Consider the following 24,215-nt stretch of genomic DNA (forward strand, 5'->3'; position numbering starts at 1 on the left):
AACTGCTCTCTCACCAGTTTCCTCCCCACCCACTGGTTCTCTAGGCACAAGGACCATCTTCCACTCCTTAAATGTAATAACACTATATTTGCCTCCAGACTTCTACATAGCTATTCTCGCCTGGAAAGTTAATTCCCCTGAACCTTGGCTTGAATGACTTCACCTGATCAGTAGACATCAACTTAAATACCACAACTTCAGAAGACTTCCCTTCCCCACCTAGTGTAACCTGCTAACTCAATAACGTATTTCAGCTCTCTGCATAACAACTTAGCACTATCACTGGGTACTGTTTACTCATTTACTGTCTGTCTCGCATCAGAATGTCAGTTTCCTTAGAGCAAAGACCATATCCATGTTCAATAAATATTTATAGAACAAATGGCTAAAAATACAGTGGTAACCAAGTTTTCTCACAATGAGTATGTATGCATGTCATCTATCTGGTGGTATCATCAGTAACTATGCTACAGTGCTGCATTGTTGTTTTTTTTCCTATTAACTTTCAGATACACTACACAGTTACATTAATTATCCCCACTCCAGCTGAACACCATAAGGGGGGGAATAGAAATTAATTCCAAAGGGTACATTTTGAGACTTAAGGCAAATTACATAGCTCTAGGCAAGTAATCTCATCTTTCTGAGCCTACGTTCTACCTTTGAGAAATGAGAGATGAGGACCAGATCTATTGTTCTTGATAGTCCACGCATTTCAAAAACATCCTCTGCTCAAGAGAGCACCAGATTCTTAAAAGGGTGCAGATGCCCCACCCCCCTCTCTCCCCCAAGGTTTCTTCCAGCTTTGAAATTCTAACAGAGTCAAAATTATTAATACACAAAAATATCAGGGGCACAGTACATCAATATTTCAGTATGGTCACTATAACTCTCTCGCAGACATCATTCAAGGAACTGACTTTGGTCTAAACAGACGAATAAAATTTAGAATCTGGTTATTACTGCAGATCAGGAGTTTACCTTTAAATAAAACAGGTAAGAATGGCATCCATCAAAGATCAATATATTAAAATTCCAATCATCGAAAATAACTGAAATTATTCGTAAGGGTTCAGAACAAAACCTATATTTTTAGCTGCTTACCCTAATTAGAGAGGATTTTTTTATGTTAATATATTATTAATGTAGCTAATGAACTTAAATAATTAATGGAAATTGGTTATTACAGGAATCCTGTATCCTAACACAAAAGCAATGGGTAGAATTTTTAAAACTGAAGATAACATCAGGTCAAATTTCTAGGTTATCATATCCATTATCACACTGTCAAGACCAATCTGTCTACTTTAGAGAGGTAAAATACAAAATCAAAGAAAATTAATATGGACTTTAAATAAAGTTCCACCTTAAATACTGGCAGAAGTGAAAATCAAAACTGTTTTTGTTTTTTGGCTTTTTATTTGTTTTGGCTGTGTCGGGTCTTAGTTGCAGCATGCAGGGTCTTTTGTTGAGGCATGTGAGACCTAGTTCCTGGACCAGGGATCGAACCTGCATCCCTTGCACTGGAAGGAGGATTCTTAACCACTGTACCACCAGGGCAGTCCCAAAATCAAAACTGTTTTTACGTTGATATTTAATTCAACAAATGTTCGCTGATCAACTTGGACATGATCTGAAGATCCAAAAATGACTAAGATGTTCTGCCTGCTCTTCAAGAGTACAGTTTACCTGTACTCCCCAGTGGCACTCTGGGGATGCAGATTCAATCCTTGGTCCGGGAACTAGATCCCACATGCCTCAACTCCACTTACTGAGGCTGAAAGGCAACTGCCATTCCTACCCTTAACACACATTCTATCTGTCCCTGTCTCCATCACCTGTGGGCTGGAACTGATGCTGAAGTCAATCCTACCAGACACCTCTAGGAAAGGACTGCTAGAAATTCTAAGTCATTTTTATTAATATGTTAGATGAACTTATATTGTGTGGTCCTGCTGTGTTCTACTCCAAAGCAACTGGAGTAGAGCAATTACTAATTGGGTCACCCTATCTACTCCAGTGTATAAAATCATGACAATTCATTATGGTTTAGAGTCCACTATAAAACTTTGAAATTTAAAAAAAGAACCACCGCCTATATATTCCTTTTTATTTAGATCTTATTTAAAATGGAAACAAATTTCAAGAAGTGTATGATTGGAAATGAAAAAGCCAGTATTATCCTGAATCGGAGGGATTAACTTATGAAACAAAAGGGTAAGAATATATAGTGAGAAATTCATTTAAATGCTCTGGGACCAAAGTTCATTTTGACAAAGCCCATTCTGTTACAGAAGGGCTTGGAGAGGCTCAGGCAGTACCCACTGGACCGAAGCTAAAGCAGAAGGTCACCATCAGATAAGGGTCTTTAGCTGATGGTGCTGAGCCCATTGTTAGTAAGGGAAGGGCTACATCATTAGGACTCTTGTGGTCAGATCAACCTAGGAACCTTGGTGGAACATAGTCCTAAAAAGTCACAGCAATAACAGGAAACCTCCAACAGAGGGAAAATGGAGATGCTACCTAGCTGACAAAATCTAAGTCTTTGATTGCTCCCCTAGGATCCAATATTATTTTACCTAAAGATATATCAGTAAGCACACTTATCTCACCTTCAAGTGTTAATTGTATTATTTTAAGCTCAGGTTAAGAATAATGCTTTTAAACTCCTTTATATTTAGTTGTTAGCATCATAATAAATAAACAATTACCACGCAAGCAGGACTAAGATTTTTAAAAGTTAAAAAAAAAAAAATCACTTACCCCTTCACCAAGCTCTAAAATCGGGACAGGTTTACATTTGCAACTTGAGACAACTATTTTGTCACCACTGGAAGATGCTGTCACTAGAAAGTTATCTAAATCAAGAGTTATGGAGCATCAAACAATCCAAGAGCAGCTCTAGCACTCGGCTATCATTATAAAGAAATGTGACGATAAAAGCAAGCACACTAAAAAGATGACAAACAATGAATATAGCTGATACATTAGCTTTCAAAACTGGCTCAGATTACTAATTACTAAGACTAATTCTCTTTACTACTTCAGGGAAGAACTATCCTTTTTGACTTTGCTATCACTCGAAAGCTACTTAACCCGTGTGAAATACTACCCCACTTTCAAAGAGTAGGCCAGAAGGTCTAATTTTATCCTTCAAGAATGAGAGCATGATAAAAGCAACATCAAGCAAATACCAATCAGCCTTTTCTTCTATAAACATGGTTTAAGATAATTATTTAGTAATGCAGTGCTTGATAAAAATTTAAGCTAGGAAGCAAATATCCACATTAGTCTCCGATTTTTCCACTAAAAAATAAAGCTTGATATTTTCTGGAATGGAATGGACTGGAATGTTTTTGATAGAGCATTTCAATTTTAAATATATTAAGAATACTATAATGTAGCAAATGTAAGTAAGTGTGATTACACAGCAACTATGAGTTTTATTTTAACTTTATTTCAGCTCAATTAAATTTCAATTATTTAAAATACAATTTTAAATTATTAAAATAATATTTAAAATTTGATTTAATAATTTAAAATTAAATTTACCTTATTTCACATAAATAAGTGAAATAATCAGTAAACACAAAATAATGTATTTTTTTTTTAATATAAGTATTTTAAAACTTACATGACTAACCACAATAATACAACCAAGAGCCTGATTTTGAGAGTCAAAACAAAATATCAGAAGTTTAAATATACACTTAACAAGCAAAGTCCAAACTGCATTACTTTAAGTGATTTGTAGAACATTCAGCTATTTTGTGAACAGACCATGGACTGTAATTTTATCATGATATATGATTCAAACAAAATCACTTCCACCTATCTAGATTTTACAGCACTGAGAAAAATAAATCATTTTCCCTCTCCTTGGCTTCTTCCTATGTTTACTGTCACTCTTCTCTATAGAGCACATTAAAGAAAGGACTGAAGGAAGATACTACAAAAGCGAACTCAAGTTACTCCATTTATTTCTCACATAGTTTTAGAAGTCTTAAGAAAGTGAGGAGTACTACCTGGAGGGCCAAAAAAATAATTAACTGATTAAAGAAAAAAAAGAAAACTGATCTTCATGGCACCTCACCATTAACTCTGTCCTTGGAATCCACACTAAGCGTTCCCCAGGAATCCCTTGGTCTTCAGTAACTAATCTCTATGGAAGGCATCAAAGCCTCAATAGGAATAAAACTATACAAAGGTTTCCAGTGCACATGTACTTATACAAGAAAACTACAGAAATAAAACCAGTTTCCAAAACCCAGAGGACACCATCACATAGTCATAGTCACATCAGTTTTGTTGCTAGACCTTTAAGTGGTTTATCAGTAAATGCCAACTCCTAATAAAACTCCTTGGAATAAAAAATAATCACTAAGAATTGGTACTTTTATGCAGTAAGTAACAGGGAAAATTAGCTCTAAACATAATAAAAATCTAATAATAGAAGCAATATCACATATTTGTCACTCTCTTTAAACATTGCCCCCCACTCAAATCTGCAGAGGCCTTCAAAAATGCATTCCCCTCACATGAGTTTGATCAATAGGGAGCCAAAGTAACTTACTTTGCTACTTTAATACAAAATCAAGGAATGATGAAGAGGAAAGTTTAATTCAATAAGAAAACTTGTCATTTTTGTTATATATTTACAAGAATAATTAGACTGGGCATGAAAACTTTCTAATGTTTTTGTTCATGAATCATTCATATTTTAAAGCTTTGATATTTTTACTTTCATCAGGAAGCAGAATATTACTACTTTGATACTGATAAGATCAGACACATGTTCAAGCTTTATCTGTTGTTTAAGAAATGGTGTATCAGTTCCACAAAAGAATGATTATCTCTACCACACCAAGAATACAGAACATTTTCATACAAAAGGTGGTAACAGCACGTTGTTTCCAGCAATGGTTCCCAACTGAGGATGATTCTGGCCCCTCACAGAATTGACATGTGGCAATTCTGAAGATGCTTCACAGCTTTCACCACAGGGGCTACTGGTATCTCACTGGTAGAGGTCAGGAAGGCTTTTAACCATCCTACAATGCACAGGGCAGCCTCCATGACAAAACAGTATCTGGCCCAAAATGTTAGTAGTGAGATAGTGAGAAATCCCTATTTATGAGTTCATTTTATCCACCAGGAACTTCCCTGGTAATCCAGTGGCTAAGGGTCTGCCTGGCAATGGAAGGGACATGGGTTTGATTCCTGGTCAGGGGACTAAGATCCTACATGCCACTGGGGAGCGCCACAAATAAAGAGCCTGCACACCACAATAAAAGATCACACATGACTCAACTAAGACTCAAAGAAGCCAAATAAATAAATTTGGGCTTCCCAAGTGGCGCTAGTGGTTAAAGAAACTGCCTGCCAATGCCGGAGACCTAAGAGATGCAGGTTCAATCCCGTGGTTGGGAAGGTTCCCTGGAGGAGGGCATAGCAACCCACACCAGTATTCTTGCCTGAAGAATCCCATGGACAGAGCAGCCTGGTGGGCTACAGTCCGTAGGGTGGCAAAGAGTGGACAAAATTGAAGGAATCTAGTACACAGAAATTTACTAAGAAAGGAAGGGTGGGAATCAGAAACATAAAAACCTTAGGAAAATTCAATCAAGGTAATTTATCTGTCTTCTTGGGAAACAAGACTATTTTCAACACAGATACAATGGAAGAGAAATACAGAAAATACATCAGTAACATGGAAATGTTCTACAATTTTTATCTCCTCCCTCAAGTTTTGCTTTTGTCTTCAAGTTCTGTCTTTAATTTCCCAACGAGATCCACAAATACGCAAATGTAGATGCAAAACATCATTCCAGAACTTTTAGGATTATTTCCACCATTACCTACCTTATTCCATTTAATTCAATAACGAACGGTTGATAACAAAACTCTATAGTCAGCATCTAGTAGCTAACATATATTTTTAATAGCAGTGCTTTACAATGTAGTGGGTTGCAAATAAATTTTTTAAATGAAATCAATGGAGAATATCAGTTTTCAATCATATGATGTGTCATTGCTTAGTCGCTAAGTCATGTCTGAATCTTTGTAACCCCATGGACTATAGCCTGCCTGGCTCCTCTGTCCATGGGATTTCCCAAGCAAGAATACTGGAGTGGGTTGCCATTTCCTTCTCCAATGGATCTTCCTGATCCAGGCATTGAACCCACATTTCCTGCTTGGCAGGTGGATTCTTTAATACTGAGCCACCTGGACAGCCCCTATCATATGACATACTGTTTATTAAATTCCTATTTCACTTTATCTTTCACAGCTATGCCAAATATATTTCTCATTATGGATCACACACAGAAGTTTCATCGCTGCTGGATGTTTAACATGGTGGCTATTTTATTTTTAAAAGGATACTGTTGCTGCTCCAGCACACTGAGCTAATAACATGAGGCGCAGCGTGCGGGCTGAACTTATCCACCAGCGTCAACGAGGAAGCGTCCCATATCTTAACATCGTCTCCCGATGAGGCAAATCTGAGGTTCTCCTGCATGACTGCACCTACAAATTGTTTAAAACAACATGCTTTAAAAACAATTAAGAATAGGTTTAAAACAAACAAACAAAAAGAGTTAAAATGAGGCATCTTATCCAAAACAAGTGGCTCCACACATTCACTTGTGTCCCAGAGACTGCGCTCACCACAAAGCTGAGTTACTAAAAAAAAGCTGATCTTCCTGAAAGGTAAACCAGATCACAGTCTTAGTTGACCTTCCCAGTGGCTTTCCACGGCAATTAAAATGAAGTGCAGCCTCCTTAGTGCGGAGTGTTTCATAAACTGATGTAACCTTCCTTTCTTCCCTGGGGCCGCCAAACACACTGGCCTTCTTTCTCACCCCCAAGTGTTTATTACCTAGTCTGCCAGGAACGACCTTTCCCAGTTTCCCATGGTCATCTCCTTCACATCATCCCAGTCTCAGCTCCTGTTTCTTCCTCAGAAAGGCCTTCGCTGACCACCACGGCTAAAGCAACTCCATACCCATTGTTCTATATCCCATTCTCCTGTTCCATTTTTTCATGGCCCTTCCTGCTATCTGCAATTCTTATTCTCATAACATGTGGCCCTTGACTTGAGCAAAACAAAGATCTCAAGGACAGGAATTTTTGTCTTGTCTTGTTAATTACTGGTCTTCAAACATTCCTGGCACACAGCTGGTATTCAACAAATAACTGTTGGATAGGTAACTTCCTCATCTTAAAAAAAAAAAAAAAATGATAAACTGTAGCACTCCTGCAGGTTAGAATCCCACCACTGCAGGTCTTCCAAGTAACTCTAAAATTAGCAAATACAACCTGAGAAAATGTCACCAAGTCCCTATACCTACACCTGATCCACAATGCCTTCTCTTGTATTATCTATTCACAGTACACAGTTCGAATGCATAATTCCTACAAAGTGATTTCACAAACCAAGGCAGTCTAGAAGACAAAACACACATAGTAATGCATGATGGGTAAGGGAAAAAATGGTCAAAACAGCCTGGGAGATAGGGGAAGGGGAGGGAAGGGTGTAAAAATATACCTTCACATCTTCCTGGTGCAGACAGTGTCAAGAGTGTGGCAGAGCATAAATGATGTCACAGACAGGTTCCTCAGTCATTAACAAAACATCACATTTGTGAGTATATTTCAGAGGACAACTTAAAGACATAATAAAATACAGGGCCCTTTCAACTCTCAAGAGGCAAAATTTTTAATGTGTTTATGAGGCTGAAATTTCGTTAACTAGAAAAGTCACTTATGTGATTCACTCTGCTTCATTCAGCAGATAAACACAGTTCTATTAAGAGCCCTTAGTCACCTGTTGAAATGTAGACACAGTGTTTGGATTTGGTGCCTTAACCTGTTATAACTTATGCCCTTTGGATTCCTACTCAACAACAATGAAACGCTGGAAAAGCATCTGTAAACCCAGGAAACACTGAAAGATGTCTTTACTGTAATCTTAGATCACACCTGTTGATTGGTGTAATGTAGCGGAAAGATCACTTTGGTCCCGGCTCAGATGACCTGCCCCAGAGTTAGGTGACGGTCAGTTTGCTCCTCTCAAAGTAGAGCGGGGTAAGGCCCATCACCCAGTGTTCTAAGGACTGAGCACACTAGCCTCAGAAAGAGGCTCCCATCAAAGTGAGCTGTCAGGACACACGGCCGTAACACCATCAGCCTCGCGGCTACAAGAAGCAACTCACTACACTCAGCTTAAGCCAAAGCTCTCCAACTTTCTTTCACCCATAATGCATTTTACTCGCAGGAGTCTTGCTCAACTGGAGTTACTTTGTTAAATGCATTTGAGCGCCTGCTAAACGACTCAAATTTGAGAGGTTTACAAAAAGGTAACGGGACTGCGGGCAAGCGGCAAACTTTCCGGAGTCAGTGCAGACCCCCGGAGCCGCCGCCGACCTGCCCCAGTCGACCCGGGCCACCCCTCAGGCCTGACCGGAGGCCGCCGCAGGCGGAGGTGCGCGACCCCGGCCCGCGGCTCGCGGGCACTTCCGCGCCAACCCGGCCGCCGCGCCCCTGCCCGACCCGCTGGGTCGCGGGGAGCCCAGGGACCTCCGACCCGCCCCCTGAGGTGATCGGAGGGCGGGTGGGGAACGAGGAGAGGGCAAGTAAGCGGCGGGCGGCGGGCCCTACCCGGTACCTCCGGAACCTCACCTCTCAGCCGCAGTACACCGGGGGCCTCAGCGCGGCCCGCTCCGGCGCTGGGCTTCCGGCTCCCGCCTGAACTGTTAAACTTCGGCGGCCGGAAGTCCCGCCTCTGAGCGCGTCACCAGGAGAGGCGCTTCCCCAAGGAGGGGCTCACGTTGACAGCGCTGGGCCGGGGACAGTGCTGGGCCGGGGTTCGGGTCCTGATCCCAGCGCCTGGGAGGGGAGGGCGGGAACTGAGGGCCTGGGCGGCTCCTCTCTGCGCCAGGGAGGGCTGGTGCCGCTGGCTGCTTCCCTTTTGTCATTCATTTGTTGGCTGACTGCCTCTGGCATGCCAGGCACTCGTCTAGACTGGGTGTACAGTGCTGAGTTTAGCCTGGGAATACAGGGGTTCAGTCAGCGCTTGTGGTCTCTAGCCCGGTGGAGCTACAGCCCAGTATAAGGGGCAAACGATCATAAATAATTACTTAAATGAAAAGCGGAAACTCTTGAGAGTTGCCTCAGAGAAAATGTACAAAATGTATGAAAGGGAAATGAACATGGATGTGGGTTTGGGAAAGGCTTCCCGGAAGAGGAAACCATGGAGAGCCGAGAATAGGAGATGCAATTTACAAACCAGGAGACACGATGAGAAAAGCTAAGAAATAATGGAAAGCACAAGTGTCATGAGTTATCAGACTTCAAATCCTGTGATTTTTTTTTTCAAAATCATGCTGTGAGGTCAGGAACATTCCCATCTAGTTTGGAATTTTTTGGAAGGAGATGCTTCTCAGAGTGGAAAAAGGAGTAGGTGAATTGAGCTTTCATATGCTCCTTATACCAGGGCCCTTTTATTTTTTAAAGCTCTACTGAAAATTTTTGCTGAGAGTCCTTATAAAATAAAATATAGGGCATTTCTTCTACAAACAGTGTTATTATTCTTTCAGCACAAGTACATACTTGGATTGTGTTTTTGAACTAGGTACATAAGTCCTGGTTATTTGCACCAATATTGCAAATAACTGGAAAACTAATAAGTGTGGAGAAAACACTTTTTCAGAGCAGAAATTGAAGTCCTAAAAAAGTTGTAAAGATTGATAGGGCGCCTCAAAACGAGAAAGATAGGGAGCAGCAACTGCCTTAATTGTAGTGTAGAGTTCTTGAGGTTATTAAATCAATTTTGAAAGGGATGGGAGCCAAAAAGTTGGAGATAAAATAGGGTAAGAGTAGGGACAGGAAGGATAAAATAGAAGAACAGAAGAAAGAAAAGACAGCTAAATCTCTGATAATGAAGACAGGAAAGTGAAGATTAGAATATATGAAACAATATATGATACATTAATATATAACATTGATACAATGACATATATAATGATATTTATAGAGCACACACTTTGCTAAGTTCTATATGTCTATATGCATAAAGTATATATATATGTGTGTGTTATATATAGTATAGTGTGTATAAAGTATATATATGTGTTATAAAGTATATAGTATAGTGTGTATAAAGTATATATATGTGTTATAAAGTATATAGTATAGTGTGTATAAAGTCTATATATATGTATGTGTGTGTGTTATTATAGATTTAAGGCAGGAGGTGAAGGGGATGACAGAGGATGAGATGGTTGGATGGCATCACCAACTCGATGGGCATAAGTTTGAGCAAGCTCCAGGAGTTGGTGATGGACAGGGAAGCCTGGCGTGCTGCAGTCCATGCCATCACAAAGAGTTGGCCACGGCTGAGCAACTGAACTACTGAAACTCTTACCATGATGCTCTTTATAGTATACAAATCCGATCATACAACTACTCTCCTTAAAACCTAGGCCCTTTAGAATAAAGTCTAAACTCCTTTGCGGGTGATGCTAGTGGTAAAGTGTCCACCTGCCAGTGCAGGCGATGAAAGTGACTCGGGTTTGATCCCTGGGTCAGGAAGATCCCCTCGAGGAGGAAATGGGAACCCACTCCAGTATTCTTGCCTGGAAAATGCCTTGGACAGAGAAGTCTGGTGGGCTTCGGTCCATGAGGTCGCAAAGAGTCGGACATGACCGAGCAACTTAGCACCAGGCCCTTCACTGCCTCATGCTGTTGTTTGCAGCTCCTCTCCACTATCTGTTCAGCCTCACTGATCACACATGCTATGCGTCACTTGTCCAGCCTTTGCCCTTGGAGAGGGCGTGTTAAAACACGTCCCTCTGCCTCTCTCCAATTTGATCAAGTGGCAAAGACTGAGAAACTGTCCCCCCTGCTGGCTTCTGCCATGGCATACTGGGCCTACCCTCATGGACTATAAATCATGTTTTCGTATACTCATTGACCCCCTGGACTAGACTTAAAGCTCACAGTGCCTGCATAGGAAAAATATGTCTTTGTGTTCCCAGTTCCTAGCATGATGCCTGACACAAAGGAGTTGTTTAATAAATGTTTGATGAATGAATGCATAAATCTGTTTTCCAGAACCCTGTTTTTAAAATTTACCAGTAAAGTGGAAAATGGACTGCTGGTAGGGAGTCTGAGAACATGCCGACTAGTTAAGAGCTAATTGACATATTCCAGACAAGATGAAGAGGACCTGGACTCAGGCAGAAGCAATGGGAATGAAAATAAGGAGTCAGAATCAAGAGACTTTTGTTCCAAAAAACAAAAGTTATTTTATGAGCAAATGCAATTGATTGAGCGCTGTGTACTTTCTGAAGGATGGCTCCAGTGTTTTAAATTTAGACAAAAGGCTGGAAAGTCAGCCATACCCTGTGAGAAGCAATCAATCAACAAACTTCATGAAAGTGAGAAGAGGTGACTGAAGTCGACAAAGAGGTTAGCAAGGCACACAGAGTCTCTGATACAGAAATAAAAGAGAGTGTTTAAACTGCCGAAGAATCAAGAAACTGACAAGGAGAGTGAGCATGTTAGTGCAAGAGGATGTAATAACTGGAAAAGTTTGCTTCAGCCCTTATGTAGTAATAAAATTTGCAGACAGCTTACAATACCACACTAACTGTGAAGATATACATTATACAAGCTGCCTTCCGTTTTGATGAGGGGGTATAAAAAGTAAGCAAACATATTTCTGGGATTTATTGGGGCGAAATAACTAACTTCCAGGGCATGTCACAGGATCAGGGCAGCCTCAGCCCAGTTAACACTTGACATCTCCAGAGCCGTAGCATGAAGTTAGCACCTACGACATCCCTAAACAAAAAGGTGCTGTTACAGTATCTGTGCTACTAGTCCAAGTGTGGAGAAGGGAGATCAATGGATATTTCTCAGGCACCTACTGTGTGCAGGACACCATGGCTTATCAGCTCTATTTTTAAAAAAATTAACCTAAGTTGTTAAGCTGTCATAACTGACTTTGGGAAATTCTTCTTGAGCTTTTTGTGAAAAAAATGAAAATGTGTAATTGTATTTTTTTCTGAATAGGTGATTAATACGTATTGTAAAGACATTGGCTAATGAGTGCAAAGAGGTAGAGTTAAAAATACATCTTCCTCTACCCCTGATACTGAGTCACAATTACCTTCCTTTAGGACAATTGTTGTTCGGTTGCTTTAAAAAAAACCATAGCCTTGACTACTGACAAAAATCATATGGATCTTTGTCAGCAAAGTCATACCTTTGCTTTTTAATATGCTGTCTAGCTTTATCATAGCTTTTCTTCCAAGGAGTAAGCGTCTTCTAATTTCTTGGCTGCAGTTACCATCTGCAGCAATTTTGGAGCCCAAGAAAATAAAATCAGTCCCTGTTTCCACTTTTTCCCCATCTTTTTGCCATGAAGTGATGGGACCTGATGCCATGATCTTAGTTTTTGAATGCTGAGTTTTAAGCCAGCTTTTTCACTTCCCTCTTTTACCGTCAAAAGGCTCTTTAGTTCCTCTTCACTCTCTGCCATTAGAGTGGTATCATCTGCATATCTGAGGTTGTTGATTTTCTCCTGGAAATCTTGATTCCAGTTTGTGATTCATCCAGCCTAGTATTTTGTATGATATACTCTGCATATAAGTTAAATAAGCAGGGTGACAATATACAGTCTTGACATACTCCTTTCCCAATTTTGAACCAGTCCGTTGTTCCATGTCCAGTTCTAATTGTTGTTACTTGGCCTGCTATATGCAGGCCTCTCAGGTTTCTTTAGGACAATAACTAGAAATAATTTCTTGTGTACCCTTCTAGGAATATTCTATGCATATGTCCAATTTTATATAATTTCTTCTAAATTTCTTCAATGTACACTGAACACAAACATTAACTTACTATATCCTAAAGGAAGCTAAAGTTTTGTGCTTTATTTTTTAACTTTATATTGGAGAGTTACCCATCTTAGTACTTATTAGTCTCATTCCTTTTCCTGGTCACATGATATTCCACTCTGTGAATGTATCATATTTTATTTAGTGAAGCCTCTGTTAGTGAACAGAGAAGGCAATGGCAACCCACTCCCGTATTCTTGCCTGGAGAATCCCAGGGATGGGGGAGCCTGGTGGGCTGCCGTCTATGGGGCCGCACAGAGTCGGACACGACTGAAGCGACTTAGCAGCAGCAGCAGCAGCTGTTAGTGAATACTAAAGATGTTTCCAGATATTCTTTATGCATACACAGTTTCTCATACATGCAAGTAGAACCATATATGTTATCACTATTCATAAGTGAGCAACATACAAAATGTCAAATGTTCTAGTAGTTAAAGCAGACATTTAAAATTGCTCTTATTAATATATTATATTTAAGGCGCTATTGTCTTTTCAGCATATGGTTGTTGTTTTTCAGTCTCTCAGTCATGTCCAGCTCTTTGCAATCCCATGGACTGCAGCATGCCAGACTCCTCTGTCCTCCACTATCTCCTGGTGTTTGCTCTAATTTATGTCCATTGAGTCAGTGATGCTATCTAACCATCTCATCCTCTGCCACCCCCTCCTCCTTTTGCTTTCAATCTTTCCCAGCATCAGGGTCTTTTCCAATGACTTGACTCATCACATCAGGTGGCCAAAGTATTGCATTTTCAACTTCAGCATCAGTCCTTCCAGTGAATATTCAGGACTGATCTCCTTTAGGATTGACTGGTTTGATCTCCTTGCAGTCTAAGGGACTCTCAAGAGCCTTCTTCAGCACCACAGTTCTAAAGCATAGTTTTTGGTGCTTAGCCTTCTTATGGTCCAACTCTCACATCTTTGCATGACTACTAGAAAAACCATAGCTTTGACTATATGGATCTTTTTAAGTCATTATAAAAAATTAATAATGAGATATTTTACATTCTTTCTTTGTACTAAGTCTTTGGAATTCAGTGTGTATTTTATACATAATGTACATCTCAATTCAGATGAGCCACCTTTCAAGTGCTCAGTAATAACATGTTGCCACAGGGTACTGTATTGGACAGCATAGATATGTGCATCCCCAGAAATGGAACTGCTCAGAAGAGTATGTGCATAAATTTTATGTTCATTGCCAAATTGTCTTTCAAAGAAGTTGTATCTGTGTACATTCCCCTCAGGTGAGAAACAGTGTATCACTGAGTTTTAATTTGCATTTGCTTTATTACATATGAGGTTGAGCATCTTTTTACATGTTTAAAAGCTATTTATATTTCCTTTTCTGTGGATTATTTTTGAGACCTATGTCTGTATTTTTTTTTCTACTGGATTGTCTTTTTCCTTATTGATGTATGAATTAAAACAATCCCTTTATGTGTTATAAACATTGCAAAGAGTTTACCCACTTTGGCTTTGGTTCTGGTATTTTTTTGCCACATAAAAATGTTTACATTTTATGCAAACAAAATATCAGTATTTACAGTTTCTGAATTTTCTCATGCTTATAGAAGTCTTCTCTCTAAGATTCTTTTCAAAACCTTTTCCATGACCTCTTCTAATCCTCACAACAAATTTATGAAACTAGTGTCATTATTTCCATTTTACAAAGGAGAGGATGGATGCTTAGAGAAATTTTTATAATAGATTGTGTGAAGATACCCATTTAATAAACAACAAAGTTAGGATTAAAATCTATCTGTCTCTAAAGGCTACGCTTACTCTTTTGATTAGACTGTAAAGATCAATGTAATCTGGATTAGATGTCTTACTATTGTCCACTTCTTTTATATTCTAGTGCTATATTAAATATATCATTATTATCAATAACTAGAACATCACAACAATCTAACACCAGATACCCACAAAATATCAGATACATAGAAACTAGCAGTTTAGACATTCCCATGGTGTGAGAATGACTTGTCAGTCTTGGGTGAAAGGAATCGAGAATAATCAACTGGAGGGCAGGACTTGGGGAGAAGAGCACATGCGGATGCTGGGATCTGATCCTGGGACAGATGCTGGGATCTGTCACAAGGGCGAGATAGAAACTGGTCACGGATAGAAAACAACAAGAATTCATAGAGATTTAACAGAAAATATTCAAGAGTTCAGTTTGGGGGTGCTGAAAGGGAGAACAAATAACAAACTTCAGTGAGACTACAAATAGTCTTGACTTTCAGACCAAAGAGCTTGGATATTTTCAAATCAGTAGTTCAAGTCATTGACAGATTTTGAAAAAGGTAGTGATATTATTGGAGTTATGCTTCAGAAAGATTAATCTGGATGAACGTGTAAGAGCTACTGGAGGAGGGAGAGAGAGAAGAAGAAAGAGGAGAGGAGGTCATTAGGGTCTTGGAGAGAAAAATCAATCTATCTCATTATTGGATTACGTGATTGTGCTGTATGCCTCTAACCTGCCCTTTTCACCACATTCTATTCCAAATGACAAATTAGGTTTTTTCAAAATTCAAATTAGCCCTTAAGAGACATGGATTTTTACCCCTTCAAGCCAGAGGCAAATTCAAAAGAGAACTTTCAAAACTGTCTTATGCAGTAACATCACTGCTAGGATAAATGTACAGACTCCAAAAGGGAACACCTTGAAAAACTTTCTAGTGTTTTTATTTATTTTTAAATCCTATAACCTTATAATCTTCTCTCATGCCAAAAATTTCAATTACCATAAAGGAGTGAAAAGCCTGCCTCTCTTATGTGTGACTTTTAGGGAATACATGTATTTTAATCCATATGTTCAATTAATAGGCAAGCATTTTCAAAATGAAGCATAGTCTGTGAGAATGTGTCTTAGTTTTTGAAACAATATCTGTGACAGCTGAGTCTAAAAAGCTGACTGGGTTTCAACTGCAAACTGGCTTCCACCAGCATCATTCAACAGATTGTAGACATCTGTTGTTTTTAGTTACCCTCCATTCCTACCCTAGATTCTGGAAACAGCACATTTTCCTCCTCTTTCTTTTGGATCTATTCCTCCTTCCTCAAATCATGTGATTTTGGTGGAGTTACCATTCTCAGTATCTGCCCCTTGCCTTAAGGGTAGGCTCATGATCCTGGCTGTCTTGACCAATCAGAGTTCTTTCTAGCAAGTTATGTATTCTGAAATGGAAAAAGAGACATTTCCACTTTCCTCTGGTTTTACAGAGCTGAGAAAATACGAGCCCAGAGCCACCTATGGTTTGTCCCCCTCCATGGACAGGATGTTTGTCTGCAGTGAAGGACAGGCTTGTAATGGTGTAGTAGACTTGTGACGGGTTATGGTAGAGATAGGGAGAAAATGGTATTAATATTAATTAAGACTCTGGATCCTCCCTTCTGCTTCCCATTAACATGAACCAATAAATTCCTTAAGCTGATTTGAGTTTCTAGTGCTTGTGATCAAAGAGACTCAGTTACTGTTCTCACACATTAGTTCCAATATATCCAGTCTGACTTCACAGTCTTTACCTCATTCAATCTCTTTGAAGTACATATCTTCATTAGCTCTGTTCTCTTTCTTCCCCAGCTTTTATCCTACCTCTCTAGCCCCTCCATCATGGTCTCTTTCTTTGCCCTCTGGATTTTCATGCTATGCCTTTCTTCCTGTGAAATAGCATTAAAACTCATGGCTTCAAAAACCATTTGTACTGTATTTGCTATATATCAGATATCCCATGAGCATCTAAAACCCAAAGGGGCTGAAGAAACCCTGTTGTTTTTACACCAAACCTGCTCCTCCTCCTGCTATATTCTGCATCTCAACCAGTTAATTCATCACCCATCCAAAAGGCCAAACCGTAACCCCAAGAATCATTGTTAGAATCACCCTCCCCTATCTTCTCTCTCCCTCCACATTCTATCAATCACATGATCATATAGATCATATATATTGCACTTTCTGTGTAGCCTTCAAATTAATGCCACTTTTTACCACAACAACCCCCTGTGCTGTACTGTGCTCAGTGGTTCAGTCATGTCTGGCTCTTTGCGACCCCATGGACTTTAGCCCGCCCGGCTCCTCTGTCCATGGGGATTCTCCAGGCAAGGATACTAGAGTTGGTTGCCATGTCCTCCTCCAGGGTATCTTCCCAATCCAGGGATTGAACCCAGGTCTCCTGTATTGCAGGTGGATTCTTTCCCATCTGAGCCACCAGGGAAGCCCAAGAAGACAGGTGTGGGTAGCCTATCCCTTCTCTAGGGGATCTTTCCAACCCAGGAATCGAAACAGGGTCTCCTGCACTGCAGGTGGATTCTTTACCAGCTGAGATACCAGAGGAGCCCTAACAATCCCCTACTTTAGTCTGGGATATCACCACTGTGGGAAATATCCACAACCTAAGATGTGCAGATGAAGTCACTCTAAATAGCAGAAAAGTGAAGAGGAACTAAAGAGCTTCTTGATGAGGGTGAACGAGAAGAGTGAAAAACTCAGCATTCAAAAAACTAAGATCATGGCATTCGGTCCCATCATTTCATGGCAGATAGTTGTGGAAACAGTGACATATTTTATTTTCTTGGACTCCAAAATCACTGCAGATGGTTGACTGCAGCCATAAAATTAAAAGACACTTGCTCCTTTGAAGGAAAGCTATGACAAACCTAGACAGCATATTATAAAGGAGAGGCATCACTTTGCAGACAAAGCTCCGTAGGGTCAAAGCTGTGGCTTTTTCAGTAGTCTTGTATGGATGTGAGAGGTGGTCCATAAAGAAGGCTGAGCAATGAAGAATGGATGCTTTGAAACTGTGGTGCTGGAGAAGACTCTTGAGAGTCACGTGGACAGCAAGGAAATCAAACCAGTCAATCCTAAAGGAAATCAACCCTGAATATTCATTGGAAGGACTGATGCTGAAGCTGAAACACCAAAACTTTGGCCCCCTGATGCAAAGAGCCATCTCATTGGAAATGACCCTGATGCTGGGAAGGATTGAAGGCAAAAGGATAAGGGGATGACAGAGGATGAGATAGTTAGATAGCATTACCAATTTAATGGACATAAATATGAGCAAACTCCAGGAGATAGTAGAGGACAGAGGATCCTGGCATACTGCAGAGTGCCTTCCTACAAAGTAAATAGGATTGTTTTACTCTTCTAAACATGCTTCAGGAAGTGACACCCAGAGCTTTTAGGATAAATTTTTAACTCAGTTCAGTACACACAGCCATTTGTCAGTCAACTAATATTTAACAAATGCTTATCATGTCCCAAGTGCTATGGTAAATGCTATAATTGCAGAAAACAAAAAAAAAAGGTTTCTCCTTAAAAGAGCTATTAGTTTTGCTTATGTTTTGCAAATAAGCTTAAAGTTCTTTGGAGAAAGTCACTAAACAATGTGATGGAAATTTACAACATACATGCTGTGATTCATGTTTTCTTTACTCTTTTCTAATTCCATGAGGAAACTTCAAATACCTGATCCAAGAGACCCCAACCTGTGTTGTTTGCTGACTACAGACCCACTCTTACTTCTAGAAAAGATCAAAGGAAGATTAAAGGAAGATTCAACCCAAAGAGTGACTTTTTGCATTTCTCTTAGCTACGGATAGATATTAGCACTCAAGGAAGCTTGAACACCACAGCTCTGAACTCCTACATTTCGATGGAAAGTGCTTTGTCTGATTGTACCCGTGTAAGGTTCACCTTTGGGTCAGATATCTGTCCTAGGCTTTCTAAACACAAAATAAAAGACACTCTGTATCACTAGGTTTCTAAAAACCTGGCGCAAGCTTTGATGCCGCATCATGGGGTTGTACTATCTAATTGGTTCTATGCATGCTTGCCATCTACTCCTAAATAAAGGATACATTAGGTTTGCTTTATGTGTACAGCTTGACTTTGAATAAGAACAGCTGCTCTCATTTTAAAGTAAAGAAAAAAACTAGGAATTATATCAGAGGGAACAATCCTTCACCTGATGACCTAATGGATTTTTTTTTTTTTTTCTTGAAATTTCCATGAGTCCAGACCCAACTTTTGGAAAGAAAAAATGCTTCCTGGCTGTTAGTTTGACAACTGGAAATTTTTACTCTACTTCACCTGGACTTTCATCACTGATTTCAGCTTATGAGGAGGAGGGAGTTGTCTCAGAGAAACTGTTTTTAAAGACTGACTAATAACGGTCTGAGGGTGACTCATGATGCAGGAAGGTATGCATCAAGCAGAGGATTGAAAAGAAAAAAAAAAGTTGTTTTGATACGTTTTCTTCCCCTTCCTGAAGTATTGACCAGAAAAGGGCTTCTTGGGTACTAGTAAAGTTCTATTTCTTTATCTAGATGCTGGTTACTAAGTTCATTTTGAAAAAATTCATTGAGTTATATATTTAGGATTTGTGCAGTTTTCTGTATGTATCTTAAATGCAAGGAGATCAAACCAGTCAATTCTAAAGGAAATCAGTCCTGAATATTCATTCATTGGAAGGACAGATGCTGAAGCTGAAACTCCAATACTTTGGTCACCTGATGCGAAGAGCTGGCTCATTGGAAAAGATCCTGATGCTGGGGAAGATTGAAGGCAGGAGGAGAAAGGGACGACAGCGGATGAGATGGTTGGGTGGCATCACGACTCAATGGACATGAGTTTGAGCAGGCTCCAAGAGTTGGTGATGGGCAGGGAAGCCTGGAGTGTTGCAGTCCATGGAGTCACTAAGAGTCAGACACAACTGAGCAACTGAACTAAACTGAACTGAACTCATGTTAAATGCCAGTAAAGAGTAAACAACAACCCAGCAATGTCACTTCCCTACCTTTAAAATAGACATACATGCATGTCCCAGGAACACATGTGCTTCCTCTTCATGCAAAAGGATCACTTTCTTAAGAGCATCTCTTTCTTTTCTATTAGACTATAACTTCTCTTTCTCTATTAGACTCTAAGTTCCTTGAGAGTAGACCAAATGTTTTATTTAGTTTGTATTCTATGGGAGCTAGCATAGAGAAGGTACTTGGTAAATATAAACATATACTGCAAGAAAGAATAAATAACAAAACTAAAGAAATTAGGAACAGGTGTTAATGTCTCAGAATAAGAATACAATGAACTAGCATTCTTCACATTGTAAAAGACAATTCTGGGAGAATCCCCTGGCAGCCCAGTGCCCGGGAGTTAGGCACAGAGTGGTCAGGACTCTGTGCTCCTACTGTGAGCGGTGCAGGTTCCATCCCTGGGCGGGAAGCTAAGATCCCTCAAGCCAGTTATGTTCATGATTATCTTAGACATTGGTCTGGTTCTACAGGCAGCTTGAATCTCCGAGTCCTGGTTAGAATTATAAACAGTGTTTGCCCAAACCAGTCTATTTCTCAATTCCTCAATACTACCAGATAAAGGCAGGAAGAGTAAGGTTCCTTACTTAGTTGTAAGGAACTGCCTCCATCCCCCACGGTACAATACCTTCATTTATGTCATGAGAAGAGTCACTGGTATTAGAGGGATTGGACCTGGCATGTACAATTTACTAGTATTTTTTTTAACCTTTATCTTGAAAAAAAAAAAAAATCCAGGCTTAGAATATTGAAGAATTAATAGCATACAACAGGCAGACTGTTTTAATATATTTCTAATTAAAGATCCACATTATTGTTTTTATATTAGGTTTTTATTTTTATTTTTGGCCATGCAGCTTGTAAGATCTTAGTTCCCTGACTAGGGATTGAAGCCATGTCCCAGGAGTGAGAGTGCTGAGTCCTAACCGCTGGGCCACTGGGGAATTCCCATATTAGGGAATTAGCAAATTCCCGTTATTGCTTTAGAAAGGCTCTCTGAGGTAATGGATATCAAGGCCATAATTTGAGAAGCAGGGGTGGAATGGTAATATATTATTTTTGTGTTTCTGCTTAACAAATTTATCCAGAAAACAATAGTTTAACACAACAAATGCTTATTATTTCTCATAGTTTCTGTGAGTCAAGAATTTGAGAGCAGTTATGTTGGGCAAATGGAGACTCAAAAAAGATTAGTTGACTAGCCTAAAGTTATTTAGCTAATAAGTAGCAAGACCAGTAGCAAACAGGTTTTCTGCCTCTTAATGACCAAGCATCACACTAGCGGTCAGGATACCAATTAGCAAGCTATTGCAATAGGAGAACCAAGAAATAACTTGGGACAGTTGGAACTTACAGCCCAGGTACAAGTGGAAATATTTTGGCAGCCAATTGCAGAACTATGCTGAGAGCCAGGCGAGAGGGCCTCCTGCCCAGGGCATGGTGCTTTAGAAAAGTGTTCTCTGGCCACTCCCCTGCCTGCAGAGCAAGATCCATAGGCCTAAGGATGAAACAGGAGGGAAGGGGGCAGGGCAAAACCTTCAAAAGAATGGCATAGCCCAAGGACACAACATAAACTGATTCAAAATAATTAGGTCCAAGATGGTGGATGAGTTGACATCCACTAGCAAGCCAAATGACCCACCCCAGACACCATGACAGTTCCATAAACGTCAAAGAGTGGGTAGTGGCCCAAACCTGGACATCCCCACCTCTTCCACAAAGTAGCTATAACCCTCCTCCTACTCTCTGCTGCTGCTGCTGCTGCTGCTAGGTCGCTTCAGAAGTGTCTGACTCTGTGCAACCCCATAGACGGCAGCCCACCAGGCTCACCCGTCCGTGGGATTCTCCAGGCAAGAACACTGGAGTGGGTTGCCATTGCCTTCTCCAATGCATGAAAGTGAAAAGTGAAAGTGAAGTCGCTCAGTCGTGTCCGACTCTTCACGACCCCATGGACTGCAGCCTACCAGGCTCCTCCGTCCATGGGATTTTCCAGGCAAGAGTACTGGAGTGGGGTGCCATTGTCTTCTCTCCTCCTACTCACTAGCCTATGTAATTACCCACCCATATAAAAACTGACAACCCCGTACCCTAGTGTAGCTCTCAGCTTCTGAAATGGCCCCTACTCTGTCTGTGGAGTGTTTCTCTCTAAATAAATCCACTTCTTACCTATCACTTTGTCTCTCACTGAATTCTTCCTGCAATGACACATTAAGAACCTGAGCTTCAGCCTGGATGGAAGAGGGGTTTGGGTAAAAATGGATACATGTATACATATGGCTGAGTCCCTTAGCTCTTCACCTGAAACTATCACTACATTGTTAATCAACTATACCCCAAGACAAAATGTTTCTGGTGTTTAAAAACAAAGAAAAAGAACCTGAGCTTCATTAAGTCCTGAAACCAGGTATGTGATCTCAATTAAAAAAACGTGGATTCAAGTCCCCATCTGGGTTTTGCCTGGGATGGGGTTCTGGTGCATGCATTCAAGTCCCACTCTGAGTTGTATGGTTTCAAGGGGACTGGCCTGCTGAAGTCCACGCTCCTCCCTTTAACCTCAGGTGCCCAGAACCATTTCCTGCCTAGACTGCCCTCAGCGAATGTCTAAATCCTTCATGGAATTCTTTCCAGGCTCTTTCAGTTTGGGCCAGAACTTGCTATTTGTATACACAACACGAGAAGCAGCCATGATTGCCAAGTTGCCAAAGCTTTGGACAGAGGGTGGGGAGGGTGGAGGGGATCAGGCACCCATATGTGAGGTCTCACAGTGCTGCATGGAGCCAGGTGTGAAGAGAAGGACAGACAGCAGCCCAGGGCATCTTACCTTGTCCAACCAAAGTCCTGCACAGAGCCTCAGGGAATCTGAGAATCCTACATCCAGATCTGGCCTTACAGGTCCTGACAGAAGTGTATTTTTCAAGTCAGGATGATGGAATACATTTTAGTCTTAAAACATTATAGCTTGATCTGTCTTCTTTAAGTATCTGAGTGTACGCTATATGTGCCTCTGGTCATGCATGTGTGCTGAGCCGCTTCAGTCTTGCCCAACTCTGTATGACCCTATGGCCTGCCATCCTCCAGGCTCCTCTGTCCATGGGATTCTCCAGGCAACAATACTGGAGTGGGTTGCCATTTCCTCCTACAAGAGATCTTCCTGATCCAGGGATTGAACCTGCGACTCACGTCTAACCTGCATTGGCGCGGGGGGGGGGGGGGGGTGTTCTTTACCACTAGCATCATCTGGGAAGCCCGTGCCTCTATACCCCATTGATTGAATATGATCATACTGGAAATTTATTTTTCTGGCATTACTGTTGGCCAGTTAATCCCCAAATTCTCTGTGAACCCCTAGAAATGCTGGTTAAATGTAACAAATATTCCTTTAAATAGTAAGATTTCTTATTCTAGGAAATCCCCAAAGAAGGAAAGGGAGAAATGAAATCCAAGGTAAAGAGAGTATGAGCTGATCCTGCAGTCTCCCTGGATGAAGTATTTGGTTTGGTTAACCTAAGGATATGGATTTTAATGGGCTTCCCTGGTAGCTCAGACGGTAAAGAATCCACCTTCAATGTGGGAGACCTGGGTTTGATCCCTGGGTTGGGAAGATCCCCTGGAGAAGGGAAGGGCTACCCACTCCAGTATTCTGACCTGGAGAATTCCATGGACAGAGGAGCCTGGCAGGCTATGGTCTGTAGGGTGGCAAAGAGTTGGACACGACTGAAGTGACTAAGCACGCACATAGGTTTTAATAATACTGTGAGGCCTGGAACTTCAGAGAATGGCAAGTTAGAACAAAGATTCTGGCATAAAAGCTGAGATTCTCAGAAAACTCTGTGGTTTTGCAGAAAATGACTCCTCAAAGAGTTCTATATCCTAATGCCAAGAGTCTGTGAATGTTACCCATCCCTAGTGGCTCAGACGGGAAAGAATTAGCCTGCAATGCAGGAGACATGGGTCAACCCCTGGGTGGGGAAGATCCCCTGGAGTAGGAAATGGCAACCCACTCCAGCATTCTTGCCTGGAGAATTCCATGGACAAAGGAGGCTATGGTCCATGGGGTTGCATAGAGTCAAACAGGACTGAGTGACTAACACTTTAAAATAACAAGATTATCCTGGGTTATCTGAGTGTTCCTAATGTTATTGTTGTTGAAAGCTTGGCCTCTGTACACCAGTGCCAAATCAAACCCTGGAGACAGAGATTTGGGTGAAGTAGAAAAGGATAGCTTTATTGCTTTGCCAGGCAAAGGGGGACACAACAGGCTTCTGCTTAAAAACACTCTGTCTCCACCCCTGAGAACTTGAGGAGCGTTTTTATAACAGCTGTTCAAAGTTGGGGTCCCTGGCAAGATTAGGGTGTGAATAGGGCTTGAATCCTTTGATCTTACCTTTTTTTAAAAATATAATTTTATTTATTTTCGGCTGCAATGGGTCTTCTCTGCTGTACTCAGGCTTTCTCTAGTTGAGGCAAGCAGTTGTTCAGTAGCTAAGTTGT

The 24,215-nt window shown here is 40.7% G+C and overlaps 1 protein-coding gene across 2 annotated transcripts in view; it reads right to left on the bottom strand.

Annotated features, from left to right (window-relative positions):
- Window positions 1-8,830, bottom strand: part of NEDD1 (NEDD1 gamma-tubulin ring complex targeting factor) — a 43,875-nt gene extending 35,045 nt beyond the window's left edge. Inside the window, exons 1-3 of one of the 2 annotated variants that reach the window (XM_043881490.1) lie at window positions 8,683-8,830; window positions 6,385-6,528; window positions 2,764-2,858 (exon numbers count right to left, since the gene is read on the bottom strand). In XM_043881490.1, the coding sequence (XP_043737425.1) occupies window positions 2,764-2,858; window positions 6,385-6,520 (231 nt within the window). In that variant the 5' untranslated portion in view covers window positions 6,521-6,528; window positions 8,683-8,830. Of the gene's footprint in view, window positions 1-2,763; window positions 2,859-6,384; window positions 6,529-7,549; window positions 7,756-8,682 lie in introns of those variants that run through there. The other variant, XM_043881491.1, reaches the window with a different exon arrangement.
- Window positions 8,831-24,215: the final 15,385 nt, after the last annotated feature.

The sequence above is a fragment of the Cervus elaphus genome, chromosome 22 (genome assembly GCF_910594005.1).
Source record: "Cervus elaphus chromosome 22, mCerEla1.1, whole genome shotgun sequence".
Classification (NCBI taxonomy): Eukaryota; Metazoa; Chordata; class Mammalia; order Artiodactyla; family Cervidae; genus Cervus; species Cervus elaphus.